The sequence below is a fragment of the Brienomyrus brachyistius genome, chromosome 5 (assembly GCF_023856365.1).
Source record: "Brienomyrus brachyistius isolate T26 chromosome 5, BBRACH_0.4, whole genome shotgun sequence".
NCBI classification, from domain to species: Eukaryota; Metazoa; Chordata; class Actinopteri; order Osteoglossiformes; family Mormyridae; genus Brienomyrus; species Brienomyrus brachyistius.
In genome coordinates, this window is record NC_064537.1 from 21,587,884 (window position 1) to 21,609,330 (window position 21,447).

The window sequence follows — 21,447 nt, forward strand, 5'->3', positions numbered from 1 at the left end:
CTTGTCTACTATATGCGGGTGGCCTGTCATTCTAGAGCTGTTTGGAGCGGGTGCAGTGGTCCGCTTTTGACTTTGCTGTGTTTAGTCTGCCCTTGGGATCTTTGGGGTCCATTTAGTAGTAGACAGCCATGCATTATTGTATGGTTGACCAATGCAGTTCTGCTCATTGCACTTCCAAGCTTATAGCCGAGTTGAGGTCAGAAAATATGGCGCCAAAGCCGTCTATATATATTTTCCCCAAGACATCTCACAGTGTGTAATAGTGCTGCTTTGGCAATGCTGTTGCATTATAGACAATGGTCTGTGCATTTAGTAATGGAAAGTTCAGGCATACTGCTGGATGACTGTGGAATTTGCTCTTGATTAGCTCTTGCTTTCATATGTGTTACAAAGCATTTCATTTGCAAAAGTTCAAAATAATATTCTTGAGGCAGGATACACTCTGTACCCCAGGAAACTTAATGCATGGCAGCAAGCAATGTTTTTGTTTGCCTCTTTCTGTGGAGCTTTTTTCAGTGTTTGGTTACTCGGTTATTTAAAGGATGTGCATAGCTTTGAGGTGTAATAGTTTTTTTTTGGGTGGAGAGGAGTTTAATGATGACCTGAAATTTAGTGATAAATGGTAACAATTATAATATCCCTCAGCTGGCTATTATAAGGGCCTTATTAAAGTTTAAAAGGATAGAAAAAGATGCTGTTTAGAGCCCTGGTTTGGACCTTTCTCTTTGTTTCTATGATGAAAGTGTCCTGGGTTACTAAAGTGCTTTCAGCATTACGAAAGAGCAAATAAATACTCCCTTCGTCAAATCATGCACCGTCTTGCATGTTATCCGCTCCACCACCAGATGTTTGAATGTCCATCGTCCTTGATTCTCTGTGGTCTCCTCAGCATTCAAGCTCCATCAGTCGATTTGAATAAAGGCATAATGCAATATGCATGATTTGTTCTGAGCCTTGAGAGGGCAGTTGGCTCTTGTGCGGAAGCTCTACCTGTGATTATGTTGCAGACCGGTCCTTTGAGTATGGGCAGCTACAGGAAATTATATCGAAAGATGAAGGTATCCAGTGGTCTCTTGCACACGAGCCTTAGCGTGGCAGTCCTGTGGGGCCAATAGGCATTCCCAGCTCAGCTGCACTGAAAAGAAGCAGGAGAGACACAATGTTTGGTTTTCGAAAGATTCTGGAGTTTTTTATCGGCCAACGAAAGTCTGGATCCTACCGAAAAGGATCCCGGAAAAGCTACAGCTATGCAGTCTCAGATGGCAGGTACCTCTAGGACTGGGTGTGACGCTTTAATGTGCAGTACACTGTTAAAACCGAAAGCTGTGATGCCCTTCTAACTTTGCTAAAACTGAAAAAAGGAGATGGATTGTGGCTGGTTTCTCACTATATGCTTAAAGTATTTAACATCAGTTACTTTTATAGTGTGTTCTGCCTTTCAAACTCCTTTTTTGTAAAGTGTGATTATAACAATTTCAATGGTTTTGAAATTAAAATTGGTTGCACAGGGTTGGCTTCCTTTAATATACAGCCACATTTTATGCAAGCAAAATGAATGAAATGCAACTTTTTAGTTCATGCTTGAAATTAATTTGAAATATGTAAAACCTGAGTAATTATTAGGTAAATTTAACCTGCTTGCTTGTTACCCATGTTATAATACAGTATATCAGGCATAAGAATTTGTAAAACCATTACCAGATTGATACTGTTATTTGCAAGTGTTTTTGAAAAGACAATGACGTCACAACGAGATTGTAATGGGTGTTGTTTCTGAGAGATTTCATTACCTAATATGTGAAAGTTGTCATTATTATGTATTATCCAGCTCCTGCAAGTACAATAGTCCCAGTCAGTCTTATTTAATGACTAATATGGTCATGGTATATCTTACAGTTTTCTTGTGAAACAAAGTGTTTGAACTCAACACTTAAAAAAATGCTAAAATATTTAAAATATGAAGTATTTTTAGTGTGCGTGTGGGGTAAATGTTGTTGTTATCGTTTTCCTTGATTAATGATTATTTCAAGTGGGGTCCTCATGGCATGCTTTAGAGCTTTCTAGAATATTGTTTTTAAAAAGGCTCACACTGGAAAAGTGGCTTTCTGTAAATATTGTGAAAGCAAAATCATGTCAGCTTGTCAACTAAAAAAGAAAAGTGTTTAGCTCTAGGGGCCTCGTCGAAACAACGTGCCGTTTTAAAGATAATCTTGAAAAACATTTGTGGCAAAGCTAAAATAGTTGATGAGTATAAGAAATATCAAATCACATTGTCTATTTGCCAAAGAAATATGATGAAGATGGGGCACGTTTCTGTCTCCAGATGTCTGGATGGAGAAGCCGTATTCCTGTCTACGTCCGCACAGTCTCTGTCCCCTGTCTTGGTCGCCTCCTCTACTCCTCGCTCAGCACACACTCCACGGGGCTCCAGCCAGGGAGCAGTGAGCGTGCGGAAGCGACGCCGTGTGGCTGCCAGTCCGGGTGGACTTCACTGGAACTCCTCAGGTAAAAGATCCTGTCCTGCTCCCACAGCATTTTTCCATCACTGGCAGCTGAGCTGAACTTTCCATCAACTTTCCGACCTCTGCTCTTATTTTAAAGCAGGAATGAACAGATCTGACCAGAGGCATGATCCAAGCCATGTAAAGGCAACATTTCAATGAGATATAAAAACATAGCTTCATAGTTCCTGCCAACATTTTAATGGGAAAACAGTTTTGCCTGCATGGTAGTAAATAACAGAGCATAGAGCATAGATGAGGACAGGAACTGGCCGCTCATTAGTGTTGTGTAATGAGGGCACAGTGTGTCCACTGCTGGAATTACCTTTGCTATTCAATCTTCAGTTAACTTCAGAGCAATAAGAAATATTGGATGTATCCACCTTGTAAGTGAACCTTGAACTGTATGTTATGTCTAAGAAAGTTTAAAACAGCAATATTTTGCCATAAAATAATCTTTTGCCCCTTGGATCTCCCCCTCGAACGTTAATAGATCTGTCAGAAAACACCTAAAAGCCTCAAAGATGGAGTTGTGTTTTTGATTCAACTCCTATGTTCCACATTCAAAGATATTATACGTAGTACAATATTCAGATGACTTTATTATTAGTTTAATCCAGTGATGTTAAAATGCTTGTTAAAAAGTCAAAATGATGTACTTTGTAGGTAAAAAGGTGGGGAAAATGGAACCATGGATATGATTACCTCAGACAGGGTCTTTAGATTCCAGAAATTGAGCCCCATAGGCTCTGATTCATATCAGTAAAATAAATATTTTATCAACTTGGCCTGTTGGTGGGACCATTCTAGCCAATATGCTGTGTAATTGAGCTGTTTGAGGTCAGAGATTATGTTCCACGTCTATGTAAGTGATCGAAGTGTCAGTGCACAGTCTCTGTGGGTGATAACACAAACAATGGTGTGGATGTAGCTCACTATATGGAGCTGTACCCCCATTAGCTTTGTTAGTGTGTGACAGGATGGAATCTCTTTACCGCTTGGTAAATGTCACGGTGTCCCGTCATCTTTAAGGATGCAGGCATCTGAGCATCACTCTGTTAACTCTGAACTTAAAATCTTTTTCCTTATGCAAAATAGCGAATGCAAAACATTCAGTATGCAGCAGGTGGGAGAGACTGGACTATGTGTTCATCAGAAATCTCTGCTTATATATTTGAGCCAATAACCTACGTGTATAGAATTTTTACAGTACTTGTGCATTTCATTTTAGGGTAAATTATGCAGGTTAAGGCATAAAAATAAAACCTGTGCTATACCAGGCATATAATTTTAAAAACTTTGCGTGGGATTTACCATATATAATACCTAGGGCCTGCACTACTGTATTAGATTACTTTTTTCGACCATTTTTGAAGCCTCTATAGCCTAATCCAGATAAATACAATTTGACTCTATATAGAAATAGCCAGTTTCTAGTTACATCATCTTCAGAATGGCATTAGTGTGATATTGCTGTCCTGGGTGTTTGAGCCTAATATCATAATAAAATCCAGTGATGTGCACTACACCGAGAGACTAATGGGTCTCCCACTTGGCAAAATGACTGTTTCATCACACAAAAAATCACCCAAGGAAATAGCCTAGCAAAGCATTTAAACCCCCTACTGTACAGAAGTGTCTAGCAGAAACATCATTATGTGTTGTAATGGCCTCTAAGGCTGTTATCTTCAATAGGATAAAACTTACATGTTATACAGAAATACATGGAAAAACACTTGCAGGTCTGCATAAGAGCCAAAAATTACTGTTCGATATTACATGTGAGCAAAATTTTTACTACTATAGACTATTCAAAACATACATAGTTAAAACAGACAGTGCAATTTTATGTTAATTCATATAATATGCTGGTACATAATTTTAGTGACTAATGCTTTGGATCTGACATTGAGATATAATTCAGAATGACATTCCGGCATTCTGTGCTTTCGGTCCAATTGTGTGTACACAATGGCCCTATTGTGTACACTTTGATACAGATTATATTGATGAGAGTGGACTGTGTATGAGTTTTAATTAACATGCCTCATCTGTGTCTGTCACTCATCTGTCACAGATGTGTTAGCATACCAGCTCTATCTATCTATCTATCTATCTATCTATCTATCTATCTATCTATCTATCTATCTATCTATCTATCTATCTATCTATCTATCTATCTATCTATCTATCTATCTGCCTGCCTGCCTGCCTGTCTATTTATCTATCTATCTACCTACTTACCTACCTATCTACCTACAACATATTCAGTGCTCACAGTAAGTCTTGGGACGCTTGCCTGATTCAGTAAAAGTACGACTAATTTGTTGTTTTTATTCATTTGTCTACAAAAAATACAAAAAGTAGTTTTAAGTGAAGCATTCATTTCAAGTATTAATAAATTGAAACCCAAATTACAGTTCTAAAGGAGCTGTTCTGAGTTACAAAACATTTATTGGGTGCTGTTTAATTAGTAACACCTTTGTAATATCATAAAATACCAAACATTTGCATTTTTTATTCCTTTGGGAGAAAGTGACTGAAATTGCAATTAATTGCAAAATGGCAAGAACAAAATTGAATCAGTCAAAAAAATGGTGACAATTAAAAGATTTGTGTGGAATATGCAGATATTTTAAACATTGCTTGTCAATGTACTTTTGTTGTGAAACCAATACATTTGCAAAAATAAGCAAGCATCCCAAGACCTCGTGAGCAGTGTGTAGTACCAGTCAAAAGTTTGGACACACTTACTCATTCCATGTAGTTATTTTTTACTATAAAATAATACATTACGCACTTACCAGTACTAAAAATATTAGTTAATTACTATTGTTCAAATAGTAATTTGTTGGTGGGGCAGCTCTATGGGTCGAAATCCTGTGGTCAGCAGTGTGATGCCACCACTGGGCCCTTGGGCAAGGCCCATAACCCCAATTGCTCCATGGACTGTCTGACCCTACTTTCTCCGGCTGTCCTAAAGGAGGTCCCGTATATATGCTGAGCACCCATTGGCTACTTTTCCTTCACTCTCCAGTCAAACTCCTCCAAAACCATTTCTGCTGGATTTAGTCTGGTGGCCAGGTCACGTGATGCGACATTATCACTCTGCTTTGCTGTATGTTCATTTAATGCTGATTATAAATTACAGCCAAAGTATTCTGAATAATATGACAAGAACTACAATATAATACTATTTCATGCCTGTTTTATTGAAAATTCCTTTTTACTGGGAATGTCCTGAGTCTTGTTCTTAAATGTTTTCCAAAATCCTGTCTGTCTTCTGTCATCCAATAGAGGGTGCTGTAATTCAGTGGTTCAGGTGAAGGTACACGTATAATCCTCATTTTGTGCTGAATTTAGGGGGGCTGTTGTCATCTTACACAACCACTGAGCTCAGTGCATTTAGATATTACTTCCAAGGCGTCTTTGTTAACACAAATATATACTTTTGGATCCACGTTCCTGTCATACAAGCTCATTCTTATTTACTCTTTGAACTGTGGCTCAAGCAGTACACTGAGGATTTTATTAGTAGGAAGCAGTACATTTAATTGTGACCAGATTTTATGTTCAAGTACTTTTGATGCCTCTTTCAAAATGTGACTGCGCATCACAGAGCACATGTTATGTCTTTAGCAGACAGTGGGAACGAACAGACTCAAGGTCAAGATTCAAATCCGTTATTCTAGATGCGTGTATCCATGGTGACAGCCAGTGAGCCATTACAGCACATCTGTCACCAAATGTTGTTAAAGGTTTGAAAATCTGACTTCACCACATCGTAGTTGGATAAGGAGAGCTCGGTACATGGAACTGACATCTCAAACACTGTTGTTCCGTCTTTCAAATATACATCCCGCATATATGCAATAGAAGGCATTAAAATGGGCTGATTCAAAAATCCTAGAATATTTTGTAACAGTCCTAACTACGCCCCCAAATGTAACATACACCAGCCCACGTTTAAGCCTAATGGACCTGCACAACCTGCAGCATATATTTTCTCTCACGAAGGTCATGCATGCCCAGTTTCCACAATTACACTTGGTGGGGAAAAATATATATATACTGACAGCCAATGATGTAAGGTTATTCATTACTAGTAGGCTAAGATGGTAAGTCCTATTCAGGGGTATGTTTTCCAGTTGCATGGTTCCAGTTATGTAAGTTGCTAACTTTATTAGCAATTATGCTTTTGGGAAATACACCCCAGGTTAGCAGGGGAGTAGTAAACAACATTATGAAGTTTGTGATACTGACATTGACAAGAGACTTCTGTCCTGCTTGTAGCCTCCTTTCGGTTAGCTAAATAAATACCTAACTCGAAAGCAGAAATTCAGATTCATAGCAAAGAGCACAGTTACTCGCTGCTCAGCAGGCTGTTTGGAGTTCTTGGTGAAAACTGCATGACGAAATTAGCATTGCAAAAGCATTAGTTGAATGAGTGCAAAATAATTACAATGTTCTTGCTACAATGCTATGACTATGATGAACATTACAATGTTATGACTATGCTAGTATTGGTTGTTTATTAGTTGTTTACTATTATTATCAAGCTTTATCCGCTATACATTTACACAACAGGCAGCGCAGTAGGTTTGTTTACACCAGCATCACCACAAATGTGAGTAATGCATCGCACAATGATATCACTAGGCTGAAGGAATTTTTTTAGCTCTGTTGTAATCTTATGGGACCACTGTCATAAATGTGGTATGTCGTTGATCAAAATGTAACGATATGGCACATCACGGTAGAGATGTTGGTTATGTGTGAGTCATCACAGTGCCTTATTGTAAACCAGCCAATCAGTGCAGAGCTTATCAACATATTAATAAACTTACAAAAAAAAAATGGGAAAATGGTTTGCTTCATTCTAAGCCCATATAATAGGGTCGTTAATGGGCCTGTTAAACTGTGTCTGTGCATTTTTCGACCAAACCAAGGTCATGTACTTTCAATGTAGAAATCAGAGAACAATCTGAAATACTGGAAAAATGCACCCTTTGGCACCATTAACGTAATGTTTTATTTTTTTCTTCCTTGAGCTGCAGGCATCCAGAAATCTGGGGGTCAAAATAATTATCCCATGCAATAACTGTCTCCAAAAATCAATCTCTATAACTTGATATTGATATATGTAGTACATAAACTACACCACTACGACTATATCATTTTAATCTCAGCCAAAACTTCCAAATCCACCATTTAAAAGAAAAATCAATATTCCAAATATTTTGTATCAATACAGGTGCTTTCGCAGAAATGTAATCCATATATGTTCCTCTTCAATACCACTTATTCAGTACATCATTGTGGCAGCAGCATAATCTTAAATTTTACATATTTATTTTCCTTAATCTGTCATTACACAAAAACAAATTCATCCACAGGCATGAAACTCACTTATGAAATTCACTTATGCTATTGCGATTGTTACACACTACTGGGAATGTAAACCATATTTTTTTTAAACTGTTAAATCAGTTGAATACTGCAAGTCACAAAAATATGCAAAACATCAAACTCTCTCTTAAAAAATGGATCATTTTGGATCTTATTCAGGAGTCACTTGTTCAGGAGTCACTAATAGAAGCACTAAAAAACACCACTGCCAACTTTCATATTGAAATGCTAAACGGCACATTAATTGGAATATAAAATATATGCAAAACATATTGTACTGGTCCTCTGCCATCGAAGCCAATGTCCAGCTTTCCACACTGGTAGTTTCTGTTGTAATATCCAGATATGGTATGTAATATTATTGTTATTATTATTAATAATATTATTATTTCAATGCACAGGAAATGAGTTCATCACTTAAAAAATCCACAGTCGTATGTATATGATCAGTTCTGTGTGGACATACCATTTAGCAAATAGAATTTTTAATTATATTTTTGCAAAAGTAGTAATAACTTTGTTTCACATAATATAGAAATGCAGCAAATGCTAAAATGGACACGTATCTGCATTGGTGGCTGACAGTGTTTAATTTCAGGTGTGCAATGTAATCTCCGGATTGGCTTTATTTTGAAAAAGTCATGAAAATGAATTTACGTATGAAACACTTTGTCAGACAACATACTGTAGGAGTGTTTTCTATTGTCTTATAGATTGATGAAGTGGAATTTTTGTTCAAATAGAGTTATAATGTTGCAGCTTACGAGGTCGATGGTAATACTGGGAATAATAAAGAAGGTAAGGAAAAGAATTCAACATATCCAGCACAACTAACCCCGAGGCCTGAGACGTCTGCTTCTTTCTACCTTTCTACTTGTATATTTCTGTTAACATTTCCCAGCATGCTGTGTTATAATAGTGAATAGTGGTTTGGCTGCTTTGTTTAGTGCTGAGTGTCATTGGAAGTACGTGTAATACTGTACTGTACTGATTGAAAATGACACATTTTCTGACAAACTCAGGTTTCTCATTCTTTGTATTACTTCTAAGTAGTCAGGAGTTGCTTAACCCTAATTTAGCCTTTGCGGAGAGTGGGAGCGACCCCCTATAGGTATCAGCATAGTTGAGCCGAATCCGTTGCATGCTCTACATGACTGTCACTTTCAGTCAATGATGGATTAGTTTTAATAACAGACAGACAGACAGACAGACAGACAGATACTGTAGATAGATAGATAGATAGATAGACAGGCAGACAGACAGACAGATAGACAGACAGACAGACAGACAGATACTGTAGACAGACAGACAGACAGACAGACAGACAGACAGACAGACAGACAGACAGACAGACAGACAGACAGATAGATAGATAGATAGATAGATAGATAGATAGATAGATAGATAGATAGATAGATAGATAGATAGCCTGCCCCTGCTTTGCACTCAGACCATGCGATCTGGATCTGCATGGTGCAGGATCTCAGTTGGCCATGCTGTGTGTCTGTGCTCTGCAATAGACTGGCAGCCACTCCAGGGCTAACCTCTGCCTTGTGCCCTGTGCTACCAAGGACAGGCTCCAGGCTGCTCCCCTGCTGCCCCTATGCAGAATAAGCGATTGTAAGACATTTGTATTTCTTTTACACCGCAGCTGTCGGACTGCAATAGCAGTATAACTGTTTCTTAGAGGAAGAACTGTCTCATACTCAGAATGAAGATGGTATTTTTCCGATGCCCCATCCCAGAAGCAATGACAGTTTGTTGTCACTTTAGAACAAGTACCCACCTATTTTCTATAGTGTTTGTAATGGCATGGAGGCCAGGGCTCCAGTACTGCTGAGGTTTCAGGTTTTTTACCAGCCAGACGGGTTACACTTTAGGGGCTTTTAATACTGGAAGTGAGGTAGACGTGCCCATATGCATGAATAGAGTTTAGTCTTGTAATATTTATTAGGCCATGTGCAACATGCCTGCCCATCCTTCATATGTGACTCTGCTGGGTCATTGATCTCATTGAATATTCATTCACTACTTGTTGGATTGTGGCATGAAGCTATATTATCCAGCAAAAACCCAGGCAATCACAGGTACAGGGAAGGTTAGCGTACACAAAGCGAGGACTGGATTAGAATCCGTAACCCTGTCGGCTGAACATCTAAAATATTGTTCTTTTTCAGCAGGTAAATATGTTAGCAAGTATCCATTCACCTTTTGGTGATCTAGTATTTCTGTGTAATATATATCTACATATGTGTGTGTGACTTTCAGTGCAATGTGTGTCATTTGAAGAAGGGGGTGATTAAATTGCATCCCCCCCCCCAACTAAACCCCTCGTTGTCACAGGAACAGCACTGCAACAGTTGTCATAGAAACTGGCCCTTTTTCCATTACCTTGGGACCTGTTTTGTTTTACTCATTTGATTCCCTTTTATTAATTGAATCACATCAGCAATTAACTGTATTTTTAGAGCTCGCCAGAAAATACACAAGGGTGCATTATCTTTGCAAGAATTTATGCTATGATTTTGATACATAGTTAAATTAAGCCTGCTATGTTTAGAGCTGAGTTGGAAAGGAAAGGGTATATGAACTGGGCTGCTAATTTTAGCCCAATGCTATTTATTTATGACATAAGGCACTGCTTCATTACAATGTAAACTGTAGGCAGTACTTGAAGTCAACATATAAAGTACAGAAGACATTGCAGCCATCCTGAGTTAAGTACAACTTAATTAGCAATGATTTTAGAAATGTATGCACTCTGTGAATCACAACTGACCATCGTCCTGACAAAGTCTTTCTTCCATTTTATTCTACGCTTCAGAAATAGGTTGGAAATAAAAGTAGAGAAACATAGTATTGGAAATATATATTTTTTCGGGTGGCATGGGGGCGCAGTGGTTAGCGCTGCTGCCTCACAGCAAGAAGAGTTCCTCTCTGTGTGGAGTTTGCACGCTCTTCCCGTGTCACCAAGGGCTTCGGTTTCCTCCCCCGGTCCTAAAGCATGCAGGATGGGTTGATTGGTGAGTTTAAATTGGCCCTGTGAGTGTGTGTGCGCCCTGCGGTGTGTTGGCAATGGCCCAGGGTTGGATCCCGCCTGCGCCCATTGTTCCTGGGACAGCCTACGGTTCCCCTGCGACCCCAGTTGTGATTCAGGGGTTTATGATAATGGATGGAATATATGTATATGGGCGGCATGGTGGTGCAGTGGTTAGCACTGATGCCTCACACCTCTGAGACTTGGGTTCGAGTCTCCGCCTGGGTCACATGTGTGTGGAGTTTGCATGTTCTCCCCATGTTGTCGTGGGGTTTCCTCCGGGTACTCCGGTTTCCCCCCACAGTCCAAAAACATGCTGAGGCTGATTGGACTTGCTAAATTGCCCGTAGGTGTGCATGTGTGTGTGACTGGTGTGTGAGTGTGCCCTGCGATGGGCTGGCCCCCATAATATATATATTATCTTCAATACAAGAAATATAGCTTTTGTATAGAAAATAGAATAACATAGACTATAATTCCAAATAGTTTTTTGCCAGTAATGAGCAATACAACTAATTACCTTTTCAAATTAAATAATGCAGTTAAAAGTACTGAAATTTAAATGGGATTGTTTCTCTTCTTTTGCGTGAAAATATTAATGGATAAATGCAGTCTATTGTCTTAATATTCTGTTTATGACCTAACGTCATCCTACTGCGCGCTGGCGCAATGAATGGGTGATATTAGGTACGATGATAGATAAAATTGACAGTTATGTTGTCTCACACTGTCACAGCAGCAACACTAAAATAATATAACTACCCCGATAGCACACCATGCATTGGTATGGTGTCTCTGCAATGCTTGAAAATCCATCAGCAAGCAAGGCATCTCTCTGTCACAGAGACATCGCTACTAAACATCGATTTGACATACCTCTGATGTCTATGCAGTGTCTTTCAATAGCAACACTTGATGTTAATGAGATCACTATGCAACATTTAGCCAACTGTTATTTTTCTCGATTAGGTTATGTAACCCACAATAGATTTATAGTTTATATGCTATAGGACATATTTGTTCCGTTCTGCATGTAGGCATACTGTTTAAAACCATATGTCACGCAAACAAGTTAACTGATTAAAAGCTATTCATTTATTATTTTAAATATTGACATGACAGAAACAGTACACCTAACAGTTATGCTAAACTGATTAAAGCAAAATTACTGAAAAAAATGAATTAGCCTATGAATTAATTTAAATATTGTTATAGGCCCCCCTCCTGGAGCCGACACCTTATCGTGGTGGAGGGGTTTGCGTGTTACAATGATCCCAGGAGCTATGTTGTCTGGGGCTTTATGCCCCTGGTAGGGTCACCCAAGGCAAACAGGTCCTGGGTGAGGAACCAGACGAAGTACGGCTCAAAAACCCCTTATGATGAGAAAAATATTGGAACCACGTTTTCCCTTGCCCGGACGCGGGTCACCGGGGCCCCCCCCTGGAGCCAGGCCTGGGGGTGGGGCTCGATGGCGAGCGCCTGGTGGCCAGGCCTACACCCATGGGGCCTGGTCGGGTGCAGCCCGAACAAGGCACGTGGGTCCCCCCTCCAATGGGCTCACCACCCATGGGAGGGGCCATAGGGGTCGGGTGCGAGGTGATCTGGGCGGCGGCCAAAGGCGGGGACCAAAGGCGGTCCGATCCTCGGTTGCAGAAGCTAGCTCTAGGGACATGGAATGTCACCTCTCTGATGGGGAAAGAGCCTGAGCTGGTGCGCGAGGTTGTGAAGTTCCGGCTAGATATAGTCGGACTCACCTCGACGCACGGCTTGGGCTCTGGAACCAGTCTCCTTGAGGGGGGTTGGACCCTTTTCCACTCTGGAGTTGCCCGCGGGGAGAGGCGCCGAGCGGGCGTGGGCATACTTATTGCCCCCAGGCTGGGCGCCTGTACATTGGGGTTTACCGCAGTGGACGAGAGGGTAGCCTCCCTTCGCCTTCGGGTGGGGGGACGGGTCCTGACTGTTGTTTGCGCTTATGCGCCAAACAGCAGTTCGGAATACCCAACCTTTTTGGAGTCCTTGGAAGGGGTGTTGGAGAGCGCTCCTCCTGGGGACTCCCTTGTTCTGCTGGGGGACTTCAATGCTCACGTGGGCAGCGACAGTGAGACCTGGAGGGGCGTGATTGGGAGGAACGGCCCCCCCGATCTGAACCCGAGCGGTGTTTTGTTATTGGACTTCTGTGCTCGTCACGGACTGTCCATAATGAACACCATGTTCAAGCATAAGGGTGTCCATATGTGCACTTGGCACCAGGACACCCTAGGCCGCAGTTCGATGATCGACTTTGTAGTCGTGTCGTCGGACTTGCGGCCGCATGTTTTGGACACTCGGGTGAAGAGAGGGGCGGAACTGTCAACCGATCACTACCTGGTGGTGGGTTGGCTCCGCTGGTGGGGGAGGAAGCCGGCCAGGCCTGGCAGGCCCAAGCGTATAGTGAGGGTCTGCTGGGAACGTCTGGCGGAATCCCCTGTCAGGGAGAGTTTCAACTCCTACCTCCAGCAGAACTTCTCCCATATCCCGGGGGAGGCGGGGGACATTGAGTCCGAATGGGCCATGTTCCGTGCCTCCATTGTGGAGGCGGCTGACCGGAGCTGCGGCCGCAAGGTGGTCGGTGCCTGTCGCGGCGGTAATCCCCAAACCCGCTGGTGGACACCGGTGGTAAGGGATGCCGTCAAGCTGAAGAAGGAGTCTTATCGGGCCTTTCTGGCCTGTGGGACTCCAGACGCAGCTGACGGCTACCGGCAGGCCAAGCGGAATGCGGCTTTGGCGGTTGCTGAGGCAAAAACTCGGGTGTGGGAGGAGTTTGGTGAGGCCATGGAGAACGACTTCCGGACGGCTTCGAGGAGATTCTGGTCCACCATCCGGCGGCTCCGGGCGGGAAAGCGGTGCAGCATCGACACTATTTATGGTGGGGATGGTGCGCTGCTGACCTCAGCTCGGGACGTTTTGGGTCGGTGGAGGGAGTACTTCGAAGACCTCCTCAATCCCACCGACACGCCTTCCAATATGGAAGCAGAGTGTGGGGACTTGGGGGTGGACTCGCCTATCTCGGGGGTGGAGGTCGCTGAGGTGGTCAAAAAGCTCCTCGGTGGCCGGGCCCCGGGGGTGGACAAGATTCGCCCAGAGTTCCTCAAGGCTCTGGATGCTGCGGGGCTGTCCTGGTTGACACGCATCTGCAGCATCGCGTGGACATCGGCGGCAGTACCTCTGGACTGGCAGACCGGGGTGGTGGTCCCCCTCTTTAAGAAGGGGGACCGGAGGGTGTGCTCCAACTACAGGGGGATCACACTCCTCAGCCTCCCTGGTAAGGTCTATTCGGGGGTCCTGGAAAGGAGGGTCCGCCGGATTGTCGAACCTCGGATTCAGGAGGAGCAGTGTGGTTTTCGCCCTGGCCATGGAACAGTGGACCAGCTCTATACTCTCAGCAGGGTTCTGGAGGGTTCATGGGAGTTTTCCCGACCAGTCTACATGTGTTTTGTGGACTTGGAAAAGGCATTCGACCGTGTCCCTCGTGGGGTCCTGTGGGGAGTGCTCCGGGAGTATGGGGTACCGGGCTCCCTTTTAAGGGCGGTTCGGTCCCTGTATGACCGGTGCCAGAGTTTGGTCCGCATGGGCGGCAATAAGTCGGACTCGTTTCCGGTGAGGGTTGGACTCCGTCAGGGCTGCCCTTTGTCACCGATTCTGTTCATAGTTTTTATGGACAGAATTTCTAGGCGCAGCCAGGGCGTTGAGGGCGTCCGGTTCGGTGACCTCAGGATTAGGTCTCTGCTTTTTGCGGATGATGTGGTTCTGTTGGCCTCATCGAGCCGTGACCTTCAGCTCTCACTGGAGCAGTTCGCAGCCGAGTGCGAAGCGGCTGGGATGAGAATCAGCACCTCCAAATCCGAGACCATGGTTCTCAGCCGGAAAAGGGTAGAGTGCTCTCTCCGGGTTGGGGATGGGGTCCTCCCCCAAGTGGAGGAGTTTAAGTATCTCGGGATCTTGTTCACGAGTGGGGGAATGATGGAACGGGAGATCGACAGGCGGATCGGGAGGGACTCAGAGTAGAGCCGCTGCTCCTCCGCATCGAGAGGAGCCAGATGAGGTGGCTCGGGCATCTGATCAGGATGCCTCCGGGACGCCTCCCTGGGGAGGTATTCCGGGCATGTCCCACTGGGAGGAGGCCCCGGGGAAGACCCAGGACACGCTGGAGAGACTATGTCTCTCGGCTGGCCTGGGAACGCCTCGGGGTCCCCCCAGAGGAGCTAGACGAAGTGGCCGGGGAGAGGGAAGTCTGGGTCTCCCTGCTGAGGCTGCTGCCCCCACGACCCGACTCCGGATTAAGCGGGAGATAATGGATGGATGGATGGATTGTTATAGGCCAAAATGGAAAGGTATCATTTAACGATATTCCGATTTTAAATTAACATCCTGGTAACCTGTGAGTGCTTTCTGGGTATGTATGCTTTAATAAGAGAATTAAAGTAACATAAAAGTTACGTTCCCAAGAAAGTAATTATTTTTATATTGGTAAAGTAATTTAATTACTTTTGAATGAATAACTAGTAAAAAACGAATTGCTCATTTTCAGTAACCTGCATAACGGTTATAGATAGTGGGTTTTGTGTGAGGACGAGGCATAGTGAATGTCAGAACAGAAAATGTGGATGATCCACTTGCGGCTCACCAGACACGAGTTTATATAACAAAACAGCAAACACTAAGAACACTACAAAAACCAAAAGGACCACAAAGGCCTCAAAAACAATAGGTGATAACAAAGACTAAATTTACAAAAGGGTTAAGACAGGCAGGCTACATACAGAATATTCAAAACTTCACTAACATCCAACTATCACAAAAAACAAAACACTAGCAAACTAACCAGAGGCAGGGACTTAAATACAGAGGAGTAACAAGACTAGCAAGGGGCAGGTGAGATTAACAAGGGTTGGGAAAACAGGTCACAGGTGAAACTAATTATCTCAAAGGAACTACACAGGGAAAGTACTGTAAGAACTAACCAAGAAACAGGGAAAAACAGAATCTAACACTGGGAGTAACAATACCGATAAAACATAACTATGGCTCAAACCAAGAAACCAAAACTGAATACAAAAATCACCAGACAGGAACTAGAAAAATTTGAACATAGAGGCTCACAGACAACCACATACTCAACAAGCTGAGCCATGCGGCCAACAAGAAGCTGGGGAAAACACGAATACTGACAACATAAGGGACGGGATGACCAGCAACGCCTCCTGGCCAAACGGAGAAGGGACACAGAGTGGAACAATAGGAGCTGACCCTGACACATAAGATTGATCATTTGTATTGGTTTACTTTATATTGCTAATTTTCACAACATAATGCTGATATCTGGATAGCTAGATTTTGGCCATAACAAGCGAGATTAGTTTGTATCTTCTTCATACTGACATATTTGCCTTAATGACTACAATCAATGTAGCTTCATTTAAACATTAAATACAGTAGTTCACCCACGGCTGTGTTGTGGTGATAAGGTTGTCTCGTCGTGTTTTTTCATGCTCCTGAAGTAATGAAATTTTGGCAGATATTTGTTTGTCATTGGACAGCGATGATTTGCTTCTATAAACATCCTGTTGTATAAACAGTCATCGCCCCAGGAAGTGAGTAATATGACAATCATCATGTCTTCTGCCTGGCGTAAATGTATTCATTTTGTTCTTGTGGCTTTACTTTTTTCATGTGGTCATGGTTAGTGGTTTCAAGCAGTTCCTAGTGAGCATTTGGTCGTCATATTCATTTTAATATGACAAAGGATTTTTACAACATTAAGGACCATAAAATGGTGGTGGACTTTCTTTGATGTACTTTGCTTATTAAAGTAGAAATTACAGTAGGCTGAAAAAAAAATCTTACTTTATTCCCCAAATATCACCATGAATTTTTGTGACATCAGAATACCACACAATAATGCCTTTGAATCCTGCTGCCAATAGGGTTGGTAATTGGAGTCATTTCAGATTTTAACAACTTGTTAATTATATTTCCATGGCACTGATCTAAACCAAAACATCAAAATGCATCTTCATTTCCTGAGGTAAATAAAAAAAGAGATGTTCAGAACAGAAGTGATGCAAAAGGAAAATTAATAAAATCCAATATTTTTAGTGGTGACAGACCAAAGCACAGACCATACTTGTTTTCCCCAGCAATGCTGCCGTTCAGCTTGTTGCTGTCGTCAAGATTATTAGGCAGTCACAAGTGAAATGGCGAGGGTTATCCTTCCGGTGTTCTTGGGTGAGCCCATTTGAGTCTGCCCTAGGTTGGGAAAACTTTTTATCTGTCCATTGCAATGCACCTTAGTTGCTCCTGTTCTTTCCTGGACTGTGAATCCCTCACTGTGAGTGAGCCCGGCAACCCTTTGAAGAACCGTAATTATAGTACAGCGCAGTGCCTTATTGGGTAGTGCTGGGGCCTACCTGTTTGAATCTGATCCTGGCTTTGTATGTGTGGAATTTGCATGTTTTATTCATGTCATCTGGGTACTTCGGTTTCTTCGCACAGTTCAAAGACACATACAGAAAAAACTTGCATTTTTAAATTGCCCATAGTTTGTTGATGTGTGCCCTGCGATGGACTGGCATCCGGTCCTGGGTATCCATTGCTCTGTGCCCTGTTTTTCAAGATGGCAGACCGGAACCGGAAACACAGTTACGGGAAATAGATAGTTACCTGATGCTCATGGCCAACCAGCACTTACATACAACAATCAGTCACAACATTAAAACCACTGACAATTAAGAGAATAACATTGATTATCTCCTTATCACCTGTCATGGGGTGCCATTATGTATCAGGCAGGTGAGCAGTGAATTCCTGAAGTTGCAGGAATAATAAGCAAATGTAAGGATCTGAGCAACTTTGACCAGGGCCAAATTATGATGGCCAGACAACTGTTTCTCCAAAGTGCACAATAGCTACCAAACGTGGCTGAAAGAAGGTCAACTGGTAAACCGGTGACTGGATCATGGGCACCCAGGACTTGTGAGGAGCGAAGGCTAAAATAATTGATATGATATAAATGTTTCAGACCACACAGCACATCACAGCATGCACTATGGGAATAAGGCAAGCCAACAGAGAGAGTGTGATGCTCTGGGCCATGTTCTGCTGGGAAACCCTGGGTCCTGGTATTCATGTGAATGGTACTTTGACAAGTACAAACCTACCTAAACATTGTAGCAGACCAAGTACACCCCTTCATGGTAACTGTATTCCCCGACGGCAGTGGCCTCTTTCAGCAGGATAATGTACCCAGCCACACTGCAGGTATTGTTCAGGAATGATTTGAGGAACTTAAAGAAGAGTTCAATGTGCTGACTTGGCCTCCAATTTACCTATAGATCTCTATCCTATCTACTGTATGGGATGTACTGGACAAACAAGTCTGATCCATGGAGGTCCCACCTTATAAGATGGTGCCATATAACTTCAGAGGTCTTGTAGAGTCCATGCCACGAGGGGTCAGAGTTGTTTTGGTGGTACGAAGGGAATCTGCACAGTGTTAGGCAGGTGGTTTCGATGTTATGGCTGATCAGTGTATATGGCCTGTATTACAGTAAAAACTAATCTCTTCCTACCCCTTTTCATCGCTCACTAAGGAGGTACTTGAGCTGTTTCCTCACTTCAAAGAGCAGTTTACTCTTTGCTGAGACAGCCTGTCATCTGAAGGCTCTGAATTGGATCCTACTTGCATATGAATGGTCTTGTGTGTCATGGATTACAGCATGAAGGCGGAAGACGGACAGCATCATCTACATAAACCACCTTTATAGCACCAAACTATCAAATAAATTTCTGGTGCAGTTAAATCACCATTTTCTGCAGTTTTGTTTATGGAAACTTACATAAACAAAGAGGCAATATTGGTCTCATCTTGGCTAATTCAATCAATGCCCTGCTTGAATTACAAAAAATGTCAACTTCTTTATCATACTCTGGTGAAATCTGGAATACGTATGGGGCTGTAAAGAGTTCTTCAGTGTGTTGGGCCACAGTTAAAGCCAAACTTCTGAATGATCGACTACCAGGTTCAGACTCTTCAGTAAATCTGCCATGTCTTGTGGGTCATGCTAAGGGGTGTCAGTGCATCATACTGTTGTAATACTCCTTCAGGTTGCACTTTTTAAGTGACATTTGACAATCATAGACTTGAGGTATAATATCCTCCTAGACAATATGAAGAGGTACCATAACTATACCATCCTTCAGCAACAGAGCTTTAAGGTTTTAAGTTCTGCAAAGTACTCCTTTCACCCCTCAACTGTCTCTTCAAAGTCATCCTTGCATCTGTTTTGCTAAATGCAGACCATGCAATGTCTGCCTACATCTTCTAAGGCAGCAAGTATTACATGGACAGTCCATAACTAGCATGATTCTCCAGTAACAGCTCATTGCTCGATTTCAGATTTGAGAGACCACTGAAGCTGTCTAGTAGAATTATGGAGTGAGCTGCTGGCACGATTTCGAACACAACATCAAAGATGTCACCAAGCAAAATTGTTCATACCTTGAACTTTACATACAGCAGCCAGAATTGTATTGTGTATGTGTAACAGGCCTAGTATATATAGAATTGCATTGAAGGTAAATATTTTTTATTTTGCACTGGAAGGTCCTTAATGGTGGAAGAAGTCATTTTAGGAGTTAAGGACACAAAGCTGCAATACTGCTGGGGGAAATCCTCATAGAGACTCTGTTGTTGCACCTTAATATTGATAAAATATCCATCCCGTATCCAAATATCCTAAATTGCATCCACCCATCCACTGTACCCATTGGGAACGACCCAGAATGGGGCACCGACCCATCACAGGACAAAACACAACCTCCACACCTACAGTACAGACAGGAGGAAACTGGAGTACCCGGAGGAAACCCCACGACGACATTGGGAGAACATGCTAACCCCACGCACATGGAGCCATAGTGGAGATTCAAACCACTATGCTGCCGTTGGATGAAATTTCATTTTTAATAAATTACTAGATCAATAACATTTAAAGTATGATGGAAATGATACAAATACTGATAGGGAGGTCAGACTTGTTTTAGAGTGGATCGTGGGCTGTCTTACTTGATAGATGCTTGATGAATTGACATTTCTAAGCACAGGAGGGAATAACAGCAAGGACAGATTCCTTTTACAAAGGCTATCAAGAAACATGAGCCACTCAGAGAGAAGCAAATTGACCTGAAAAATGAAGGCTTCAAAGTGGCATAACACAAAATTCCATTACGTTTATCAGCACCAGAGCAGTCAGAGGCTTCCTTCTGTCATGGTTTCCTTACCCAAACAGCAGGCGAACTTGAGCTGACAGAAGCATCCGTGTAAGACATCAGTTTGTATTACAGCAGATGCAGCCTGGCCTGGCATTATTCTTACTGGCAGCTGCTACTTGGGACATCGCCATGGTTACATGGTTACTAGGAAATACGAAGTTAACCATCTGCTGGACTGTGGAGTCAGCGGCAGCAATGAAATGCAAATTACTGTCTAATACCTTTTTTTTTTCTTTTAAATGTGTTATTTAAAAGCATTATGAAATATACCTTGTAAATACTGTATAAAAATATAAAACAAAACCAAGCACCATAAAAAAAAGAAAAAATTTGTCTAGTTTGAGAGGTGAAATGATGCTACATACTTTCACATATTATTATGTAGCTGCTAATTAGACACTATTGTCAGAAGTTATGAAAGATGTTAAATTTTAAAGCCCCACATTTCATGAAGTAATTCAGGTTAAGTGTCTATGTCAATGCTACAACATACTGTTGGGATGTAAATATCTGGGCTTTAAATCGAGCATATTACATTATCTTGTTTTGTTAAAATATTTTTGTGTTATGTAAAACATTCTGAAGTCAATATATTAGCCCTGTTGGGGCTATTTGACTGAGTTTTTATGGAGATTTGAGTAGAATTCAGTCAAACCCTTGCACCAATACAGTGCATAATTAGAAGTAGATCTGTAAAACAAGTGTGGACAAATATGGCGTATTAATTAAGTATTTCCTTACTTGATTGGTATTTGAAGCTATCCTGTATCAATTCAGCATATTATGAAGGAGCACTGGCATATTTTATCGCCAGATTCTAGTTTTCCTATGTGCTTACCGATTTTAATAATGAGGGGCACAAAACAATCATTTTTTGGTAGAGTTTGAATGGTTGCATCCCTCTCCTCCTTCCCTTAACGTCATCCAGAACTGCATTGCTCTCGAGTGTGACGCCCACACTTTGAGTCTGGCATCTCGGCACCCGCCATTTTGCTTTACTGCTACTCCATGTATCAATTAAGTAATGGCTGGCAGCCCGTCATACATTTTTAACTGGGCCATGGTTGAACTCCGCTGCCGTGCTGCTGGTATACACATCTCAATTGACCTGAAAGATAAATTTGATACAGTTTTGTGCAGCAGCTGACAGGTTTCCTGAATGATGGTGAAATCCAACACCCTTTCCCCTGT

General features: G+C 42.2%; 1 protein-coding gene across 2 annotated transcripts in view; it reads left to right on the forward strand.

The window, feature by feature from the left end:
* ankfn1 (ankyrin repeat and fibronectin type III domain containing 1) overlaps positions 1-21,447 on the forward strand; it is a 129,362-nt gene that overhangs the window by 19,301 nt on the left and 88,614 nt on the right. For both annotated transcript variants that reach the window (XM_049015562.1, XM_049015564.1), the window contains exon 5: positions 2,324-2,505. In XM_049015562.1, coding sequence (XP_048871519.1) covers positions 2,324-2,505 — 182 coding nt within the window. The remainder of the gene's footprint in view (positions 1-2,323; positions 2,506-21,447) is intronic.